The sequence below is a fragment of the Phalacrocorax aristotelis genome, chromosome 5 (genome assembly GCF_949628215.1).
Source record: "Phalacrocorax aristotelis chromosome 5, bGulAri2.1, whole genome shotgun sequence".
NCBI lineage: Eukaryota > Metazoa > Chordata > Aves > Suliformes > Phalacrocoracidae > Phalacrocorax > Phalacrocorax aristotelis.
This window is the reverse complement of record NC_134280.1, coordinates 42,327,986-42,349,101: the sequence shown is the minus strand read 5'-3', so window position 1 is coordinate 42,349,101 and position 21,116 is coordinate 42,327,986. Positions and strand designations below refer to the sequence as shown.

Genomic DNA, 21,116 nt, shown 5'->3' with positions numbered 1-21,116 from the left:
GCTGGCCATTTTTGCCCCAGAGTGTCATAATATACAGCTGGTGGGGAGGAAGGAGTGGGGGACGCTTGCCTTGAGAATGTGGTGTTCAGCTTCTGCTCTGGGGTGAAGCTGCTGCCGTAGAGAATACAGCCTACTGATCAGCTATGTGCTGACGAAAATGGGCAACTAGCAAGCAAGCAAGTTAATCTCTTTTTAAAAATTGAAAAACTGTTAACATCTGGAAAACTGTGTCTTGGCCATTTCGATATAATAATAAAAAAAGTTAATAAGTTTTCATGCACTAAATCTTAACTATTTGAGTGGTCATGAATCCTGAACAGTGTGAAAAATGTGTAGTTCTAGGCAAAGGGGAAAAGGTGGGAAGTAACCTCTCACTGGGAGGCTTTGTATGGAAAGGGCGAGGGTATCAGTTCTGTGGTGAGAAGAGAAGGGGTACAAAGGCCAAGCTGCTATTCACAGGATTTCCTCAGGCGTCATGGGTTTTTTTTTTTGGTCAGAGAAATATGGAGGGTATTTTGAACATTTTACTTATTTAGAGAAATGTATAAGCAGACAAGCTTACTGTAGCTTACTGGCTTATAATGGAGGGAAAAGTAATTCACTTAAGAGGTTGCCTGATGTTTTGGTGTTAAGGGACGTATGCTAGAGATAGTATTTTCTTCCTCTGACCTCTCACTTGGTACCTGGTTGAACACTGGAGAAAGCGGAAAAGAAGTTGTGGTTAAGTAGGGCGTTCAGAATGTAAATACAGGATTTGGGTATCAGGGCAATATTGCTTTAGTTTTTGTTCTTTGTATGTGTAGGTGGAAGTCCCAAGCTGTTTTTCCCCCCCTTCTATCTTTCCTATATGTTGAATGGAAGAATGGGGGATCAGTGTAATAAAAAAAAAAAGAGCTGATCAGTATTGTGTGTTTTCTTGTGCCATACAGAATCTTGGGGCTTTGCTTACTGGCCACTACTGATGTTCTCTTTTGAATACAGAAGCTCTTTTCTGTATTAAGTTTTCTTTAGGTCATGTTGATTTTCAGTGAAGCACCATATACTTTCCCAATGCATCTGTGAGATGAAAAAAAAAATTTGAAAATGTGGGTGCTGGAGAGAGAGAGTTTCATTCATAGCTTGTGCTCAAGGTTGAAAGATTTTGAGCCAGTATGTGCAGGGAGCAAAATGCAATACAGTCTCAGCACGTGTGTGCCTGCACCACTCACTTGCAGCAGTCGTCTCTCTCATGTTGGCAAAACATGGAAGTCATAGTGACCTCATGCTCTCTGAGGTTTGTCTGAGTAGATTGCCCAGAGAACTTAAATGATCTGTGTACCCAAAGTGTTAAGTTGCTCAAACCAAGAGACCTTTTTTCTAGACTTTTTTGTCAAAACCTTTGCTTTTAGCTAGTAAGTGTGGGCATATTGGAGGCAACAGGGTCAGTCATGTTGCAGGTCTGACCTACTTGCAAGGCAGGGCATGTGGAGCATGCTAACCATCTAGGAGGTCTGAGGTATCAGCTGTATCTTCTTGTTGGTGTTTAGTATCCTATGTGATGAGGTTTCTCAAGTAGATGATGTCAGGGCACCTGTAGAAGTTACCCATCTCTCTAAAGAGATTATCAGTTACTTTTTATTTTCTGTGATGCTGCAAAAGTACTTTTTTTTTAGTGGGTTCCAAGTGAAACTCACTGGTCTTGAAGGGGAAAATAGATCTTATAAATGGTTTGGTCCTGGCCGGACCTGAATGAAGCTCTGTAGTGTGTTCCCAGGGAGTGTTGTCCCACAGAATTGGAGTCTGAGAACACAAGGTTAGTCAGCCACAGAGGTGGCTTTGCCTCTGCTGTGTATCTTGTGCTTACTTCTAGATGTAGACATCTTGGTATGCACTAGCGTGCAATTTATCTTAGGTATAAGTTAGATTAAAAAGCTTCTGGTATGGTACACTGGTTTAAACACTCTTCAAAGTCAGCTCACAGCCCAATAAACAAATGTGTTGTCCAACCATGTTGGGCTGTGGCTTCATTTTTATTTTTGTGGGACTGCTCTTTGATAGCAGCTGTGCTTATAGTGGGTTTCTTGTTTTATATTTCTTTTTTTTTTTAATTACAAACTGTTTTCTGCCTGTTCAGGGTCTTTCCTGCTAACCTGAACAAATTGAGGGTTCATGGGATCTGGTGTTTCTTCTTTCCCCTGCCTTTTCTGCCCCACACCCACAAGTTAGATCATGGTTTATTCTTGTTTGCTATTACTTTTGAAATCTGTTTTGGGGCTCTCAAGGGTTTTTTTTCCTCCACTATAGCCCACACTGTTAATCACGCTTAAAGCTTATGCTATCACAGGGGCTGAAGGGTGATGTGAGACTGCCTTCTGTTTACTCTCTGCCTAAGCTGCTGCTTTATCTGAGCTGTTCTTGCATGGCAGCTGTACAGATAAAGTTGGGCATCCTTTGCAGCACTGTTACCTTTGTTTCAAATGAAAGTTGTTCCGGGCTGTAAAGAAATAAGTAAGTGTTCCACCACCACCACTCCCATGGTCTCCAAAACTGTCATTGGATTAAACGTGGCACCAGTCTGTTGGTTTAAGCAATTTTTGATGAGGAGGATAGTTTCTTTCCTATTAGGATTAAGAAAAATGGAGTAGAGAATGTGCATTAATTGGTAATTTGTTCCTGTTGCCTCTGTCAATTTGGCAAACTCGGGCAGATCAGCAGAATTTATCCTCTCTCCAGGGATCTTAAGTTCTGAACATTTTGGTTAGGGTCAAGATAAATGTGTAAGAAGATAGTAGGCTTAGGTTTGTTTCAAAGGATGAAACAAGTTTCCATCTCCTCCCCCAAAAAGTGAGTAAGCACAATGTCCTCAGAGGGCAGTACGTAAGCACAATGTTCACAGGGAGATGTGAATAAGCAGATGACAACTGAGAAAGGAAAAAAACCAACAACATTTACTTAAAACACAGAGAAGGTGTGTTCCCCAAACCCTCCTCTACTCCAGACTGTGTAGAGCAGGGCAGGCAGCCAGGCTTGGACCTCACTTGCTGCATCTGTCAATCCGCTTCTGGTTGATGGTCAGACCTGGGGACAAATCGGCAGGACTTTTATTGGCCAGCAGTGCAAGGCTGCGGCTTGAAAGGGATGGCTTGTTTGGTATTGTGGGAGTAATGCGGGCAGGCTTCATAACTCCCTCGCGTCCCTTTTAAAGAAAGTAAAACAAAACAAAACAAAAAAAAGCAAATTTTCAAGTCTCTGGCATTTGAGCACCTCTGGGAAGAAAACTGTTGTGGTGTTGGGCTACATTCTATTACTTCTGCCTTTTTTTAAACAAACACTAGCTACCAGCTTCACAGAAAAATCCCAAATGCTTTGATTGACTACTTCTGTTTGGTTGTCAGATGTTCCCAACGCAGGTGTTTGGGCATGGATGGTTTGAGTTGTAAACTTCTTGGTAAAGCAAGGGACTTCAACAAATCATAGTGGACGTGCCAGGATCTGTCTGTAGCCATATATCCCATGGGTGCGCTTCAGTAGCGAGTCACTGTGAATCACGCAGCGGATAGCCTACGGAGAAATTTTCCAGTATTCCAGAGCTTAGTCATGTGTGTATATTTTTTCAGTAAAGAGGTGACAGGTTTGCTATGAGCTTCAGGCTTCTTCCCTGAAGTCTATATATTGCCTGATGTTCCCACTTAGCATTAGTGGTGAGCTGAGTAAAGGGGTGCTACTACCTTAAGCTGGTTTTGGTGTGTATCTTTTGTCATGTATATGCTCTGCTGTAGCCTTACCTTTATGGCAGTTACTTTATCTGTCAGCATATTGTGGAGTGTTTCTGTTGTGTGGGCTTTCTCCTCAAGCACAGAGAAGTTATTTCTGTGTTAAGATTTTCCTTGAATGTACTGCTTTTTACAGGGGTTAATTGCGGTTGAACTATTTTCCTTTTTTTTTTTAATTTTCCAGGGGATTGTGGGTAACCTAGCGAGTGGCAAGTCTGCCCTCGTACACCGGTATCTGACTGGCACATATGTCCAAGAGGAATCACCTGAAGGTATGTGGATACACAAATTTAACTGATTTCTCCCTGCCCCGGCTCCCCAACTACATCTTTACTCATTTTTAATCATGCAGAAATGAGTTAGTAAAGAATCCGATTTGCTATTTCAATGTTCATGGAGATTCTTCCTTTAACATTCTCCAGACTGAGACAAGTATATATGACGAGTATAATTGTAGCTTTTTTCATAACTACTTAACATCCTTCAGTACTTTGGCATCCAGTATGTGTCCACGTGAGAAACATCTAGTCCTGTATTGAGAAGAGTTAACTGCTCTCAGTAGTGCTGCTGCTTTCAGTTTGGCTGTTGAAAGCCACAATTACTGTATCTAGTACTGGATTTCTGCAGAATCGGGCCCTTTGGTTTGTGATGTTGGGAGAATAAAAAAAACTTAACAAACTAAAGATGAAACCTTTTCCTTGTTTAGTATATCACATCTTTGGTTTTGAAGCGTTTGTTTCTTTGTTTTTTTAATGTTCTTATGCCATAGAAAATTAATTTATATGTGAAAACATCATAGTGTTTAACATTAATCCAAGTTTATAGCTTGAAATCAAAAATACTGTAGTACATTATAGAGGTGTATCTTACACTAAATACCGGTGTTTTATTTTTTATTTTTCTGTTTGTTTTGTTTTGTTTTGTTTTTAACCTATTCTCCTTATGAACTTTTAAATCCAACTCTGAGACACTGAATTTCTGGTTCCTTCTTTTGCTTACTGGCTGTTCCATTCTTTGCAGATATGGATGCAGGTAACTATACATTGTCTTCATGGCAGCTCTTGTTTTGAAGAGACAGACGGCAGTTTCTGTACTACAGTGTTTTCCCCTTGTTTTGTGTATCATTCTGATTTGTTTCCTTTTGATTTCAAGTCTTTAGTACATCTCACTGTTTTTGTCTCTTGCTGTAGTTGTCTTTTCAGCAATAGTTTGTAGCTTCATGCATCTATGATAACATTTGTTTCAAATTAACTCTTACCAAAGGAAGCTATTAAGCATAGTACTTGACATTTTGATAGTCTTGAGTTGTAGTTAAAATGGGAGGAGAGGAAAAGGGAGGGATGGACAAGGCTTTTGCTTGTGTATTTTCAGTGACACAGTGAAGTCTTCCAGCCTATAAGGTTGCCTTAAATGTTTTTGCTGCTTTGTGGCTAGGACTAATGGGGTGGTAATTGAGCCTTGCAACAAAACTGCATGTAGATCATGTTTATGCCTGCTGCTTCTGGATGCTGATAGCAAGAAATGGTTATATAGTACGTAGATGCACTGAAAACAAGAAGTCTTCAGCAAGAATGAGTATCTCTGCAGATCTCTTTCCCCATTTAATGGACAGAAAATATTTTGTGGTGTTTTTTTTTTTCTTGCAAGATTCAAATGTATTGATTATTCACAGGGTTAACAGTCCTCTCCTTCTAAACTATGAATATTTTAGGTGGTGTTCCTTGAGAGTGTAGCCATCTGTCCTCTTTGTTTTCAAGGATTTTTATTTACAGCACTTGAGTGACGTTCAGACTGCTTTTCCTGAAAGGATTACAAAAGCAGTGTCAAATCATTTCTTTGCACATAAGCATAGCTGACAAGCCTCACTAATGACACCATTCCATTTCATTAAGAGTAGAAAAACTGCAATAATTAAGAGCTCTAATTCACCTTGTAAGGGATAGGGTCAAGATTTCTAATCAAGTTAGTGTTAAAGGAAATTCAACCCATATAAACTATCCTTGGTAAACATCTGTAGTAGTAATTTTTTTAGTGTTTTATTTCTTTCTCATCCAAGCGAAGTCCACGCGTTGCTGTTCTATAGAAAATACAGCAGTAGTGCAGATGGTTCTGATGCATTGCAGTGCAGGACTTTTGAGTTTTACATTCTGCGTGGGAACACAGTTTTTGATAAATCGAGGCTAAGTGTAAGCCTTTATGTTGGAGAGGATCTTCCTCTTTTCCTTTTTTGAGGTATTGTAAATGTGCTGGATTGTTAAATTGGATAAAGAGTAGTATGTACGTCAGATGTTAAGGTGTCAGATGCTTGACACCTTAAAAAACCAAAGTTTACTGACTTCAAATGGCTTACTAACAGCAAAATTAATCAGGCATCATATAATTAGTATCTAATTGGTCAAGTGATGGATGCATACTTCATGTGAAAATGGTTATTATGACCAGGGACCGCTGTTTCTTCTGTCCTTTGCCTTCTAAATTGCTACAATTACCATGAAACCTGCCTTGACTTGGACAAGTGCCAGATCCTCCTGCATGCCTTTAAGGTAGCTTCAGCATTCCAGTAAATGAATCTTAAGCATATAAAGGTGCTTTCGTGTTTCCTTCAGTGCTTTTCTCTAAGATGAGATAGTTCTCATGCTGCCTGACACCACTTCCCCACAAGTGGAGGAATCGGATCTCATTAAAGCATAAAGCAGTTTTCTGTCATTGTCTGGCCCAACTTTGATTTCTGTTCAGAATTAATTTTGGTCTCTAATGTGACTGTAACATGAAAACCTTTGTTTTCTCAAAGAATAAGTTTGTCTTGGGAAGAAAACTGACTTTTAGACTCTTCCTTTGCATATTTAACATGCACAGCTATGCCTGTATGACACATTTTTAAATTGGATATATTTTGATGTAGGAAAAGAAATTATGTATTCCCTGTAACAAGTGGGAATTCCAGTAGTCTGGGACTTGCAAGTTTTTTTTCTGTAATGATACAAGGGAGTTATGGGAAATAGGGTAATTCAGTAATTTGTGATCATCTTAGAACCTTCCAAGTGATTGGAAGGAAAACCGCTACTGAAGAGTGTGTTGGGTTTTTTACATAGCTGAAACAACAAGTAAGATGTGTGCAACCTGGTATCTTTTTTCATCTGTCTAAAATTTAATTCTACATGTAGGAACAAAATGAAACATGGTGCACATGGAATTTGAGACCAAGTACTTTGCAGATCAAGGTGAATTGAAGTTTACAGGAATAGTGGGTGTCAGGAGTATTCTGTTACCCTCTGGGTTTTTGTTTCCAAAAAGCCATGGAGGCGTGAAACATGACTTAAAGGCCTTTGCACATTGCTGGTATGTCTGTGAATACCCTAATTCATATCATGATTGCTTCAGTATCTTTGTCCACTGAGCCTAATTTAAAAAAAAAAAAAAAAAAAAAAAGCAGATGAGTTGTGATTCAAGGTGTCTCAGCTGGGATAAGAAAAAGGAGGGTTTTTTTCTCTCCCACCCCACTGCCAAAGTGAAGTGAGATGCTAAAACAGACAACTTATGTGAACATGAACTGCTAAATCTGTCCAGTATATCTTCTGTTTAAGAAAAACGAGAAGGCGAGCTGAGGTCATATTAACAAAATCCCCTTAAATTTGAAGACACAGAATAGTTGAAGTGAGAGTTAAGAAGGAAGCAGGATCCCTGCTGAGGAAACAGAGTTACGGTAGTGGCAGCTGTGGCCATTCAGTACAACTGAAGGGAGAAAGCCGGAGCGAGGCGTGTAGCAACTGCTCTGGCTGTACCTTTGGTAACTTTTTCAAAGTTTTAAGGGCGAGGTCTGCAGTGTAACATATGCTTAGGAGAGTGGCTTTAAAGTAACTTAAAGCATAACTTCTTTCCTGAAATTGGTAGTTACCTCTTTTGCTGCTAGTTTTTGGAGAATTGATGATTATCTAGTGGCAATCTGCTCGACTTTGGCATTCAGCTGAGGGATGAGTATTTTAAGTAGGTTAATAACTAAACAGTCAGGTATATTTAAGATTTTTCTATTTCTTCTCCCCTTCACCCCCCAAGGATAGAGTAAACCATTTTTTTTTCCTCAAAAGCATAAAGGCAGTTCAGCACTCTGACTTGGGGGAGCAAATAGCTGGTTACAGTCAGTGGAGATTTCACATATCTGTGCCATGAATGTAATATAAAATAAAATATAGGATATGAATCTTTGTTTTACTGTCTATTTTCCACCTTCTAGTTGATAATCCTTAGGCTTCCCTTGTAGTAAACAGTACAAAAGGGTGTTGGAAGCTCTTACACAGAGGGTTATTTTAGCCACTAATAGGTATCTTTTTTTTACCACTCCATAAATTTTTATCTACGGATTTTTTTTATTCTTTATGTGATATAAGGTTATTCAAATGCCTTCTGTTTCTTCTTCCCCATTTCCTTTTTATAACTGTAGCCCGTTTCAGTTTTTTTTTGTCATTGGTGGAATGGGTTGAAAGTGATTGCATCAGGTGTTTTACTCCAGCTGATGTGTTGTGACTGTCACCTCGCTGTAGTGTGTGAGGCGCAGCGGTTTGTTTAGCACCTGGCTTTTGTAGCCCTGCCTCTGCTGCATCCCAGGTGAGCTGCAAGCCCAGCAGCTTAGCCCTTAGGCTGGCTCTGAAGGATAAGATGCATCAAATTTCAAGTGCCACTTAATTTCAGCTAGAGGTCTCTTATGTGTTAAGGGCTACAGTAAATACATGCTTTCCCCAGTAAGGACTATAGAGTAAAGCCTTAATATGCTTTCCAGAAAGCTGTGATCATTTGCTTTCTTTCCAAACTTGACCTAAAAATCATTTTATACTCTAGCAGCCTCCACTGATTAACTTTTACAGTAAGTACCTACAATGAACAGTGTATCACTTGAGTAACAGGCATGGTTCTAAAACTTAATATTCATTATTTAGATACTAACAAAGTGTTACCTTCAGCCTTCCCTTTGAAGAAGGAGGAAAATAATGAGGTTACTATGAAAGTGAGTTGCTAGCCTGTTACTGAAACATGTAGAAATTTCATATGGGGGGATGCATGTCCATGTTTTAAATTTTCTATCTAATAACTATTTCTGTATCGTGCTACTTCAGCAGAGTGTTGTTATGCAAGGATGATTGAGAAAGAGTACTTCAAAATTTCAGCTGCTTTTGTTCAGCATCCCCTCATGAGATTTTTGTCTTGCCATAGGCTTTTAAAAAATATGTATACAAAAAGTTCAAGCATGATCTATTAACCTAGATAACCTTCCAGTTGGCTTAATTCATGGCCAAGGTTTAATGCTTCAGTTACTGGGCTCTGAGATGAAAACAAGAATGGAGCTTGTTCTCTTGGAAAAAAAAAAAGATAGATATGATTCTTCTTTGCTTGCATTATGTTAAATTAAATGTTCAGAGAAGCAAGACAGGAAAGGAATATCATGTTTTGACATTCTTTATACCTGGAGTGCTGGGAGGTTTAACAGTGGGATGGGGATCAGTTTGGTGTTTCAGGTTGACTGGAACATGGGAGCTGCAGCAGAACTGGACTTTTTCCTTCTGTAAGGTGGTGATTCTTGTTCCCGTCTTCCCGTGATTCATGTGCAGGCTAAAAATTTAATTCTTCCTTCTGTGAAGAATTAGGTTCCTAAGGTTGCAAATGTCTTCACAGAAGCTGTTAGCTATTTTTATCTAGTTAATTTTTTTCAAATATGTAGGAATCTGGAAGCCATATTTACTAAACCACTACTTATATGCTTTCCTTTAAAGCTAGACTGTCATGCTTTATCACTCATGGTTTCCTGGAATTCCATGAAACCATCATCATACACGTAAAAATCTACACGTAGCTTATATGAAGAGATTTTAGAAGAATTCCAAATGCATATGAGCTCAGAAAAGCAACATGAACCTTAGAGTCCAGTTCCTTTCAAGGAGCTGGATATTGCATCCCTTACAGCACTTGGGCCACAAAGCATAGGGAAGCTGAATTTTTCCATGTCGAATTCGAATCCTTGGCACAGTGGTTCACAATCTTTCCACAGCACTTTGTAGGGCAGCAGAAGCTATCAGAGTACTTTTTTTTTTTTGTCTGTAAAAAATGCAGACAAGTGCTGCGTTGTGTGCAGGAGACAATGATGATCTCAGACATGTGTTTCAAAAATACCTCCTTTCAGTTCTTTGTCTTCTATTTTGTTATAATACTATCAGCTGATTATTTTTATTTGTCATTTCATGCTGACATCCAGATATAAGATAACACTTGTCTTTTTTGATCATTTTAAAGTAGTGCTGCAGTTGTCTCTCTTGGGCTTTTGGAGCCTTTCAGGCTTAGCATAAAAGAGCGTGTTTATGTATTCTGCAATCTCCCCTCTCCAGCCCTTCCCTCTCCTCATCCCCCTGAGAGCAGCTCTGTTGGTTAGTGAATTCTTTGAAAACCTCTCTGTTCTAGCCATCAAGTTGGCTACTGTTTAAAGTGTTGCACAAATAAGGAACTATGATAATTAAAGGAAGAAGTTAAGTATTTGCTCTTTTCCTGGGGAGAAGGTGCTGAAGAAGCAGTTTCGTAGAAGGGACTTCCTTTTTAGGTTGTGTGCCTGGAGGGTTGCCTGATCTTTAAAATGTCTTTACCGTGTTGCACCTTGACTACTCAAAGGTTTTGGTGACTCATGTCTGTAAGATTTGTGCCCTTCTCATAACAGGCTCCTCTGAAGGTTGTGTCCCAGGTAAAAAATGTAATTCGGATTTATAGCTGCTATTACTACTTTAGACTCATAACAGTAATAAAAATGACTCTTAGGTCTCCAGTGCTCTTTGCTTTCTGCTGCTGTTGAGTCAGAAGCTAGTTTGGAGTTTCTGTTGCTGGAAGAAGGGCCTGCCTTCCACTTTCTTTTTCAAATATTACTTCTCGTTGTACTTCTAAGCCATAGCCCAGGGTTTAGCCCTTGATCCTAAAGCAGACTTTAAACATGTTCTTCAAATATGTTTCTTTTTCAGCTTGTGTTTTATTTCTTATTGGTGTGTGTTTTTTCCTTCCATCTAATCTTCGTTTTGGAGGGTTGTATCGGAAAGTAGGGCATAGTAGTTAGCTGTTTTGTTCACAATATGGTTAATTCTCAACAGATTTTATTTATTTTTTTTTAATATGGTGCTATACCAGGCTGTCAGTAGTTTTTCTGCTTGGTTGAGGAATGCCTCTGCTCCCAACATTATGTGTTGGGGGAAAAGGAGGAAAAAGGGATGGAGGGAGAGTGGGTCAGCTTGGCTCCTGACTCTCATGGTCTGGCTTTCCTTCTGAGTGAGACTTTTAAACAGATAACCTGTTTTCCTCAATGCTGCTAATTTTAAAACTTCCCATGTCTATTTGTAGGGCTGCCACTTGGCATTAGGTAACATCCATCTAACAAAACTTATAATTTACTTTAGTATTGTCAATCTCTTTTCTCCCTCCCACTCCCCCTTGGTTCTGAGTGATAGTAATATGAAAGGTGTTCAGTGAAATACAAAATACAGATGGAAAGTAGGTTTTCCTACCCCTTAAGATATAGTATGCTATTATGTAATGACCCTTCTGTTCTCATATTTGGATTGGAATATTTTGGGAGGTAATTTAAAAAAAGAAAAAATGATGATAGTTGCTTTGTCTGGGTTTCCTTAGCAGATCTCAGTATGGGGTTTTTCTGTGTGTGTGTGTGTTCAGATGGATTATAGTATAATCACAGCTAGCTAACTCCAATTTTAACTTCAGGGTTACTATTTGTAATGTAATACTGTAATGAAAGGACAGATATTATAGAAGCCAGCTATAAACTACGTATAAAAAGCAAAAGGATATTTTAAAAAAAGAAAAAGGGGGGGAGCCTGAAATCTGTGCTTCTGTGCATATAGGAGTTAAGTATTTGGCTTATCTTGGTTATGCAGTTGAGGGTTTGTTAGCAGGTATGTTAAGATCTTTGAAATTATGTTGGAAGCTTGTAAAGTTGAACTTACAGAAATTTTAAGCAGATGTTGGCAGGAGATGATTTGTGTTTTAGATTGAAAGGTAGAAGCTGTGTGAATATTTGCCTGAATGAGTGTCTGGAAGATGAAATATGTGGAAAACCAAATTTTTAAGGAACTGCAGTAAAAATGAGCTATGGTATTTTAAGTCATGAGGCTAACTTTGTAAGGAACTTTGGCAAGTGGTGCTTTGGGGAGTAAACTTTTTAAGCTTGACATGACTGGTGATGGGAAACAGGTAGGAGTGTACTGAAGTAGTATCACATCCTGCCCAAAGAAGTTGATTGCTGCTGTTTGGGTTTTTTTTTGTCTCCAGCTGCCTTGATAAAAATAAGCTTTTAAAATTAGACTTGTACCCGTATACAATTAGTGGGTGTGACGTGTGTAAGCAACTGTCTGCACCTGCTGTCGATAAAATAAATAAAACAGTAAAAACCCCAAGTAATAATAATAATAAAGCTATCATATGTGCCTGACTTCCTATCTTATTAGTAGAAATTGAACCATTAATTTACTTGTAAGCCCTTGTCACCTGACACTATGGGGTCAGAGAGGTTCTTTTAGGGGTCCTTGGCAGGATGATGATAGCACTATATATATGGCCGTTTGCCATATAAAATGGTGTGCATTAGTTATGCTGACCAGGGGTCAGGAGACAGGGTGCTGGTCACACCCCTATAAATGTACAAATACCTTTTTTCTCTCCCATTTTAATATTTAATAAGGCATAGCTTTTAAGATACTTCACGTTCATCTGAAGAGTTTTACTGTCTAATTCAGCTCTAACATCTGACATTCATAGTTGTGCCCTGATGAAACTTAAATAAAGCTATGCTAAGTGAAGAGATTCAGGGGCTGGAGAGAACGCTAAATGCAAGGAACAAAAGCAGCAGCGTAGGAATCTTAAAATACTTTTAGACTGTCATCTCGGGATTCAGTGTACAGAAAGACCAGCAGGTGATACAGTGGTTAAATGTGGCTGCAAGAGGTTCTTGGCACTGGCACTCGGGGTGTTGGGGTGAATACAAGGGATCTGGGTGACTGTCAGAGGAGGAGGTTCCTCACAGGTTCCTACTGGTTATTTTTCCTCCCCTTTAAACTGTCAGATATTTTTTTCACATGAATGAATGATGAAAAAGGGCATACTCACAACATGTAGTATATTCAGCTTTTATTTGCTCAGTGCCAAAATTTTTGTATATTTATGCGCAGTAGATGACAGATGAAAATGTGTTACTTTATCGTGTTGAATTGATGGGTGTCTAATATCTTTGTGGAGTAATTTCGGAGATGTGAGTGCTTACATGCAGGGCACAGGTGCTTTATCACTTTGCAGAAGGTGTCTCAGAATTTTGCAAATTCTCACTAGAAACTTGAACAGTATTAAAATCTCAACCTATTTATTGTATTTAAAAAAACATATATAGGTTGGTGTTGTGCCTTTCTTAGGAGGAGAGACAACCATGGATTCTTTCCAAGCAGGTGTAAAATGACAGGCTTTGTTCTGGTCTACTTGCTAAAAATCAGTGTGCTGCTTTAAATATGAATAGTTTTGTCTATAATGCTAAATGTTAAAACTGTATGGTACTGTTTCTGCTGTGTCATATACTTAGGTGTTACCTAAACACATTTTTTAAGCTGTCTTTGAGAGAGGCCCTACTGGTCTGGCTTCTGCAGAAAAGGGAGATCAAGTACTAGCCAAGGGTCTAGGTTGCATTGGGTGTGGGTTTTTTTTAACCCTGCTACTTTGTTGGGAAGCTGGTGCAGTTATCTGCCTGAAGCTATAGTCTCATGCGAGAGCGATGGTTCCCCAATCTTTGCACTTTTGTGGTTACACGCTCAACCCAGCTCAACCACATATGGGTTCTGAAATATTGTCTAGCACAATATTTGCATAAGGAAATACCCAAAAGCTAACTTTACATGTGGCTGAAGGATAGCTTGTGATAGCTTCTCTGCTGCTGATCCCAATAAGAACTGATATCAAACACTGAGCACAATTTGGCTTAGTGAAAATTTAGTTTTAATGCTTCTTGTGTAATAATATCCTTTCTTGGGAAATGCTGAGAAAAATGTTTTTTGAAGTAGTTTATTTAAATAAAAATTTTGGGTAATGAGGAACTGCAACACTGGCATTGGTTTACTGGGCTGTTGCAAGTGTCATTCTTTTAGTGCTTCTGCTTAGTTGCAGAAGATCATGCAAGCAGTTCCCACCCCCCACCCCCCGAGCTCAACCAGTTTTTATATATTTGGTCCTGAAATGATGGATATGTGAATGGAGGGAATAAATGTCGTCTTAACGTGTTTCCCTGAGGAGGAGCCAGATTCTTGGCACTGTCTTTTCCATCTTAAGGAAAAAAGGAGAGAGAATTTGCATGTGTAAGGCAACTGACCACGGCTGTAAAAATTCACATGTCATTGGAAATACAAAATCAAGGCTTTTGCATCTGCTTCAGCCTTGTCTTCTGCCTCTCCTTTCCTGCCAGCTCCGGCTCCTGCTTGCCCTGCCCCCACGGTTGTGGTAGCGGTTCAGCTGCTGCACGGGTTTGCTGTGTGGCCAGCCCCCCGAATTTATCTTTCTCATATGGCCAAATAACTTCATCCCCATGGCAATTTGCTTGAATTAAAGAGCCTGGCGAATGCGGTCGAGCCTGGGGATATAGTATGAAAATCAGCAGTTGCTTCAGTGAGCAATTACGCAGTGAAACAGCTATCAGCTAGAGGAAGAGGCAGCCGGGCTTTCATAGCTGGGTGAAAACCTTCATCCGCGGAATTCCCCATGTAATATAAAGCTTTTGCAATATAGAGCACTTCTGATTACAAATTTGTGCAGTATTTAAAATTAGCATCAGTTTTTACTGAAGGACAGTTTTCGCACTACTGCTGGTTCAAAGCACTAACCTTTGTAGAAAGACATGCATAGAAATGAGATTAGAAAGCTTTTGTTGATTCCCTCAGCCTGGTACCCTGTCTTGTGCTGGGTCTTTAGCTGTGGTTGTAGATTGCTGACACCCAGAATTTATTTAGCTTTATATTGATCAAAGCTGTATTTTTATCTGGAGCATTTTATAGCAGGAATCTGGCCTAATGCACAAAAGAGAGTGGGTGGTTTTATGGGTTGCATCAGAAGCACTGCTCTATGTCTCCCGGTGGGTATGGCGTATGGTTCATACGTGGGAGCAACGTTTGCTGCCCTCTGCGAAATTTTGTATGTGTCTGAAAAACGAGTCTGTGAATTGATGATGATCTTGCCCTGGAAAGCTGGGAATAATACAGTGATGTATAAATACAGAGTTGTAGAGAAAATAAATAAACGGCATACTAAAATCCTCCCAAATTAAAGCTTCTGCACAGTTCAGTAATTTGTTCTTATAAAATTGCTGTGACATTTCATGAAAACAGTTTCCAGTTCCATCTGTCTGGCTGTAGAGAGCTATTTAAGTATTCACTGGCATGTCCTTTCTGTGGCTTTAGAGGTGGAGCTGGGGCAGCAACTAAATGTAGTTCAGCTGTTAATTGCGCATCTTGCACTCTAGCATCTTTGTGCTTTGCCGTGCCTGTTAGGACATAGCAGGAGCGATCACTCTGTCCTTCAGAGCTGTTGGTCCAGGCTGCCAGTCTTTCTCTTTCAATGACCTCCTTTGGCAGGTACATATGGGAGTTGAGAAACTCCCTCATTAGAAGCTGCATGTGTCATAATACTCATGGGACTAGAACAAAGCTAGCTACCTCCCTTGGGATTAGTGCTACGGGTTTTTTAAGCTCATTCCTTAAATTAAGAAGGTCATTTCTTTGTTTTTGGTGTTATCAGTTTAGACAGTATTTTGTGGCTCCATCATCTGTCTGTACATACTTAGAAAAATATAGTGGTATTTTGTAGCTGTGGGAGACTTCTTGACTTCTTTGGCAGGTTGCAGTAGTTCAATATTCAAACTGGCTGATCTCTAATTCCTCTTTCCCAGCAGCCCTCTGATGCTTTACAAACTCCAAAGACGTATTTTTAAAAAAATAAATAGTGCAGTGCTGTGCAAGCTGAACCATGCCAAAATCACTGCCCTTGCACTGCTTTTACTTGCCTGACCTGGAGATGGGTCATGTCAGGGCTCATCAAGTCAAAAGCAGAATCAGTCTAATTTTTGCCTTCATCCTATGACCACAAATATCTGCAGGACAACCGCATAGCCTTGGTTTCATACCCTGGCAGAAGTCTGTATGTTCTTCAGTGTTTATACTTCTGTTTGTGTAAATTCTTGATATCGAGGTGGTATTTTTCAATCTGTGTCCTGTGTAGTACCTGATGTTGTGATGTGCTCATGGTGTAGAAACGTAAGTTAATAGGGATGCATCCTGCTTTGATCTCAAATTTGCATAATATAATTCTTACTTAGGGAATGAGCGCGAGTCTTCTGTTATGTTTCTGGATCTTCAGATTTGATTTGAAATGCTTATTACAGCTTGGAAATGCAGGGCATTTTTTTAAACATTTTGGTTCTGGGATTTATTAGATTTAAATTATTTATTGTGAAATACCTAAGCCCAAACAAAAATAAATGAGTGCATGAGGGTGTGCAGGGAGCTAGTGCATATTCCAGATAACGAGCGTACTCAGCTTTTAAAGGTAAAGAAGCCACTTGAATAGGTTGAAATTGACTGTATGCTTGTTGACTGCTGCACTGCTCTTCCAGTGTGACAGACCGTGGTGAAGTGGTACAGCATGTCAAGATTTGAATTTAATTCTGGAAATAAAAAATACAGTATCATTCTACTGAGTTCCAGGCACAGTGTTTTTGGGGAGGGCAAGGAACAGGAACACAAGCTGGTCACTTAATGTGGATTTGTATAGGAAGAGAGCTATTGGATAACTCTATGCTTCTCAAACCCACTCCCACAGACAAAATCTTTAGTGACCCTGAAATGGCTCTCAAGATTAAATTTTACGGTGCTCACATTTGTGGTCTGTGTATATATATTTTAATGCTACATCTACAGAATTCCCCCCTCCCCCCTTCTCTCTCTGTTTAAGCTTTTTATTTAATCTTGTCTGTACGTTCTTTATACCTTTGAGGACTGTTTGAAGATACAGTGAGACTTGAAAGGCGTCCTATTGACAAGAGGGAATAATGAGCTGGCACTTAAGTGTTCAGTGTTCAGTTCATGGTATATTATAATTAGTTGTGTGAACTTTGTGTTTAAAAAAAAAAGAAACAAGAAATGGCAATTATGCAGAAATTTCACTCTTCAATCACATGTATATGCCATTTCCATTGTTGCAGGTTTAAAAAGCCTGTCTGTAGGACTGTATATTAATTAATTAATCTTCTTTAATACTTCATTATGAAGGGTATACTGTTAATTGGTGACATATAGAAATCATGATCTGGTTAATAGAAATTCAGTTCCTGAGAGCTGAGGCTAGCTTCCTTTCAAAGTTTTATGCTTGGTTTTGATCTTTATTTTCAAGTTAACACATGATATATACTTATTTGCCACTTGATCTTCAGAGGCAGAATTGAAATCCAGTTTTGTGAGCAAGACAATGAAAATCTGTGCGTAGCTCTTCTGTTCATTCTCTGCAATTAAACAACCAGAAATGTGACATTCTTAATTGTTGCTTTTTTGGTACTGCTAACCTGTTCATAATAGTGTAGGTTTATAAATAAACTAAAAAACCAACAAAAAAACAACAGCAACAAAACCACGAAGAAAAAACTTTGTTCTTATGTCTTTTATTAAAAATGAAATGTGTTTAAACATGCTTAAATATTACACATAGCTGAACTGTTGCGTGATCTTGATTTGAAACCAGCTGTAATGGTTGGGCTGGGGGAATGGTGCGTCCAAGCCAGTTTGTTTCCCTAAGGCTAGCAATTTTTGTGCAAATGTTCTGAGGATCAGCATTAGCCTGTATGTGCTGACTTACTTGCTTAGAGAGCTTGTTTGGGGAACAAGTCAGAGTTGCTCATTCACCTATCATGTGTTTAAATGCATTGGTTTTGATAGTATAACAAGTTTTGAAATAAGCATATTTGAGAAATAGGGTTTAAATTGGAAATAATTCCAGTTTAAAAAAGGGGTGCGTGTAAATAAATTTAGTGTATGTCAGTAGCTATGTTTTATCTTAGTCTGGGAAGTTCAGATGTGAGGTGGTTGGATGACACTAAGCGTGGAGGCCTCAGGGCCTTTATGGCTTAGGTGGGGAGATGAATACTTTTGCTTGCAGGTGAAGAGGCTAAATGCAACCCAACTAGGCAGGCCAAGTTTGCTAATCCTGGCTTAGGCTCAGTCACACCAGAAACCCTAAATGTGATTTGTCATTATCCGGAGTCCGTCATGAGATACAGCAGGATGCCTGAAATACACTTAACCTCAAAGGAAAGCAATCCCAATTCTGCCCTTGGGTCACGCTTGCAGTCCTCATGAGGCCCGTAGAGAGAGCAGGGAATGGTGCAGCTGCACTGCCCCGGTTTGGTTCCTTAGGTTCAGCGCCACCTCTTTGGTCTTCACAAGCACTCAGTATTCTATATCTCCCTGAAATAATAGGATCAGGAATAGAATTGGGCTGCAGGTTCTGATTCTGCGCTTTTTATCTAGACCTCCAAAATAGGTATTTAATTCATCCTGCTAGTAAGTGGCACAACATTCTCTGTTAGTTTAGTACATCTCTACAGAGGTACCACCATTGTAGTTTTTTTTTGTCTAACATGTGTCTGGTATTTTCCCCTAACTGTGGTTTGTGAATATAGAAATATCATTTTCATAACATTACATGTGTGCTGTAGGAACCGGGCTTCTCTTGAGGAAATGCTAATTCCCACAAGAAGTTTATTTTAATCCTAATACGTGATGTCATTTGTATGAACTGTCCCATGTTTGCCTTTCTTAGAGATACATTTCTCACCATTATATAAAGCAAAGGTGACGGTCCCTTAACTATATGTATGAAAACCAAGTGCACCTAGCATGGGAGTTAGTGTTTGCAGTGGCTCTTTTCCACATTAGCCTTATTTTTAAAGAATGTGACTTAACTTTCTTAAGTAATTTCTATGAATATAAACTTAACTTATATTCACAGTAGTTCATAAATTTGCAAAAGATGTTAAGGACACCTTATTTCCACAAGCGAAGCCTTTTTCTGTTTTACATGTTTTGCCTTTTCTGTTCTGTAATGAGTTACTTTATGTGACAGGTGGGAGATTCAAGAAAGAGATAGTAGTTGATGGACAAAGCTACCTGCTGCTGATTAGAGATGAAGGGGGCCCTCCAGAGGCACAGGTGAGCATTGCATATATAGAGTTCTATCAGCCTAACGCCACGGTTTCCTTTCTTTTAAAAACCCCTTACTTTAAGAGAACTGGCTTTGTTTTGTTCTTTCCTGGGTCCTGCTCATCCTTCTGCTGGGAAAAAGTGTCTGTCACCCTCGGGTGAAAAAATATTTTGTTCCGAAATTATTTGGGATTTCAGTTACGTTGTGAAACTGCGTAATAAAGATATATGGCTAGCTTATTGAATGCCTAATCAATATACTTCCACTGACCATAAAATGGCATGTTATTAAGGTTTTTTCTCAGTTAGAACCTCTAAATTGTTAAAATACCAAATAGATGTGTGTACAGCGACACACTTACTTTTGTACAAATCTTTGCGTTCCCTGTTGCTTCCACATTTTGCTCCCTGTGCTGTTTAAGACTCAACTTTGCAAGTTCCAGCTCAGCACCACTGAGTTCTTGGATTTCTAACTTGGTTTCTGTGTACCGTGTGTTAATCTCCTGTCATGGAAGGTGGCTTACCGGGATTTGCCTTTGAGAAGACGCTTGTGGGTTTGTGTGCTTAACTCTGTTACTCTGTTTTGAGTGAAGTGAAGCATTTGCTCATGGGATGCTTAAATCACTGCAGACTCTGCCAAGCCTGTCTGCAGGCAGCGACCTTGTCTTCAGGCATCCTCCTTGTCTCCCCTCTACCTCTTCTTACCTGGGTCCTAGTGGGGTTTCTCAAGTGTGTTGGCTGCTGCTGCCCTTGCTTTGCTTGGCTATTCAGTGGTGGATCTGCTTGGAAAAAAAAAATAAAATCTAGCAGCAGGAACTGTGCTATCGCCAAACAGCTGAACAGGAGCGGTGCCAGCAGCAGCAGCAGCTTGTGTTTCAATGCTCCACTATTGCTCATGAGCTGCAGGAGGATTAGAGCATGGGGGAAGGTGCCTGGACAAAGGAGAAGAGAAAGGAGGTGGAGGAAATGGAGACCAAGAGAGACATCCTGGAAGGAAGTTAAAATAAAAACAAAAAATTAGTGTAGCTGACACATCTGCAGCCTAAAAGAAGTGCTCTGTTCGAGGCTGTGAATAATTTGGCTGAAGTACACAACAGTTTCCAGGCCCCGGTGCTTAGAGAACATTCCCTCATATAAAACAAATACTGTAGTTGTAAAGGTACACACAGAAATCTAAATGTTTTTGTAGCTGAAGAACTGGTTTTGTGCAGTTCATTTGCACAAACTGCAAACTAGTAATCAGACATGGTGTTTTGCTTTTGATCTATGCTAGGTAAATTTGGGGTTTTTAATTACTTTTGTGGCTGAGGTTTGTTCTTCAGCAAATAACGAGTATGGAAGGGTTTAAGGTGCCATTTCACCTCTCAGAAGATGTTTCACATGAAATCATACAAAAAATTCCAAAGATGATTTACAAGTCACATGTATATTGAAGATCTTTAATGTGTTTATTAATTCCTGGAATAAAAACTTTACTTCTGGATTAATGAATATTTATATCTGTATAATGAAAATGGAACATTATTGGGAGAAAAATGTTTATCTCCCACTATTTGCTTACGATACAGAAAGGGTTGGTAATTTTAGCCTTAAGGTTCTGCTTCTTGCAAAAGTAGAGTATATTTTTGTGGATAGTTAGGATAGAATTAAGACTTCAATGAGTAACGAGCTGAACTGTGGCTTTCCTGGAACTCGATGGCATGGGGTCAGGGGGAGTTCCCCAGGTGATGGCTTCTTTGCTTCAGTGCAAAGGCTGCAGCTCAGGTCTCTGTTCACCGTCCTGGTTTTTTTTTGGCAGGAAGGGAGGGAAAGCAAACTCACCTGAAGACTCACTTCCTGGATCTATGATCTCTCTCTTTCTTGTCTAAGATTGTTAAAAAATGAAAATAATTTAAAAAAAAAATCAAATTTCATAGAATAAGAGGTGGTGAGGTGCAGTAGCTGATGCTGCCTCAGTTGGTGAATATTGACCATTTCTTTTGCTCACTGGGTTTGATTTTTACTCCTGCTGCTATCTATTGGCCTCCTGTTGTAAAACCCAACTAACATAGCATCTGATATATAAGAAGCTATTTTTTTTTATTTCAGAACTTTTTAAATAATTTGTTTG

The 21,116-nt window shown here is 39.3% G+C and overlaps 1 protein-coding gene across 5 annotated transcripts in view; it reads left to right on the top strand.

Moving 5' to 3' along the window:
• AGAP1 (ArfGAP with GTPase domain, ankyrin repeat and PH domain 1) overlaps positions 1-21,116 on the top strand; it is a 394,362-nt gene that overhangs the window by 137,835 nt on the left and 235,411 nt on the right. For all 5 annotated transcript variants that reach the window (XM_075094139.1, XM_075094138.1, XM_075094136.1 and 2 more), the window contains exons 3-4: positions 3,937-4,024; positions 18,930-19,015. In XM_075094139.1, coding sequence (XP_074950240.1) covers positions 3,937-4,024; positions 18,930-19,015 — 174 coding nt within the window. The remainder of the gene's footprint in view (positions 1-3,936; positions 4,025-18,929; positions 19,016-21,116) is intronic.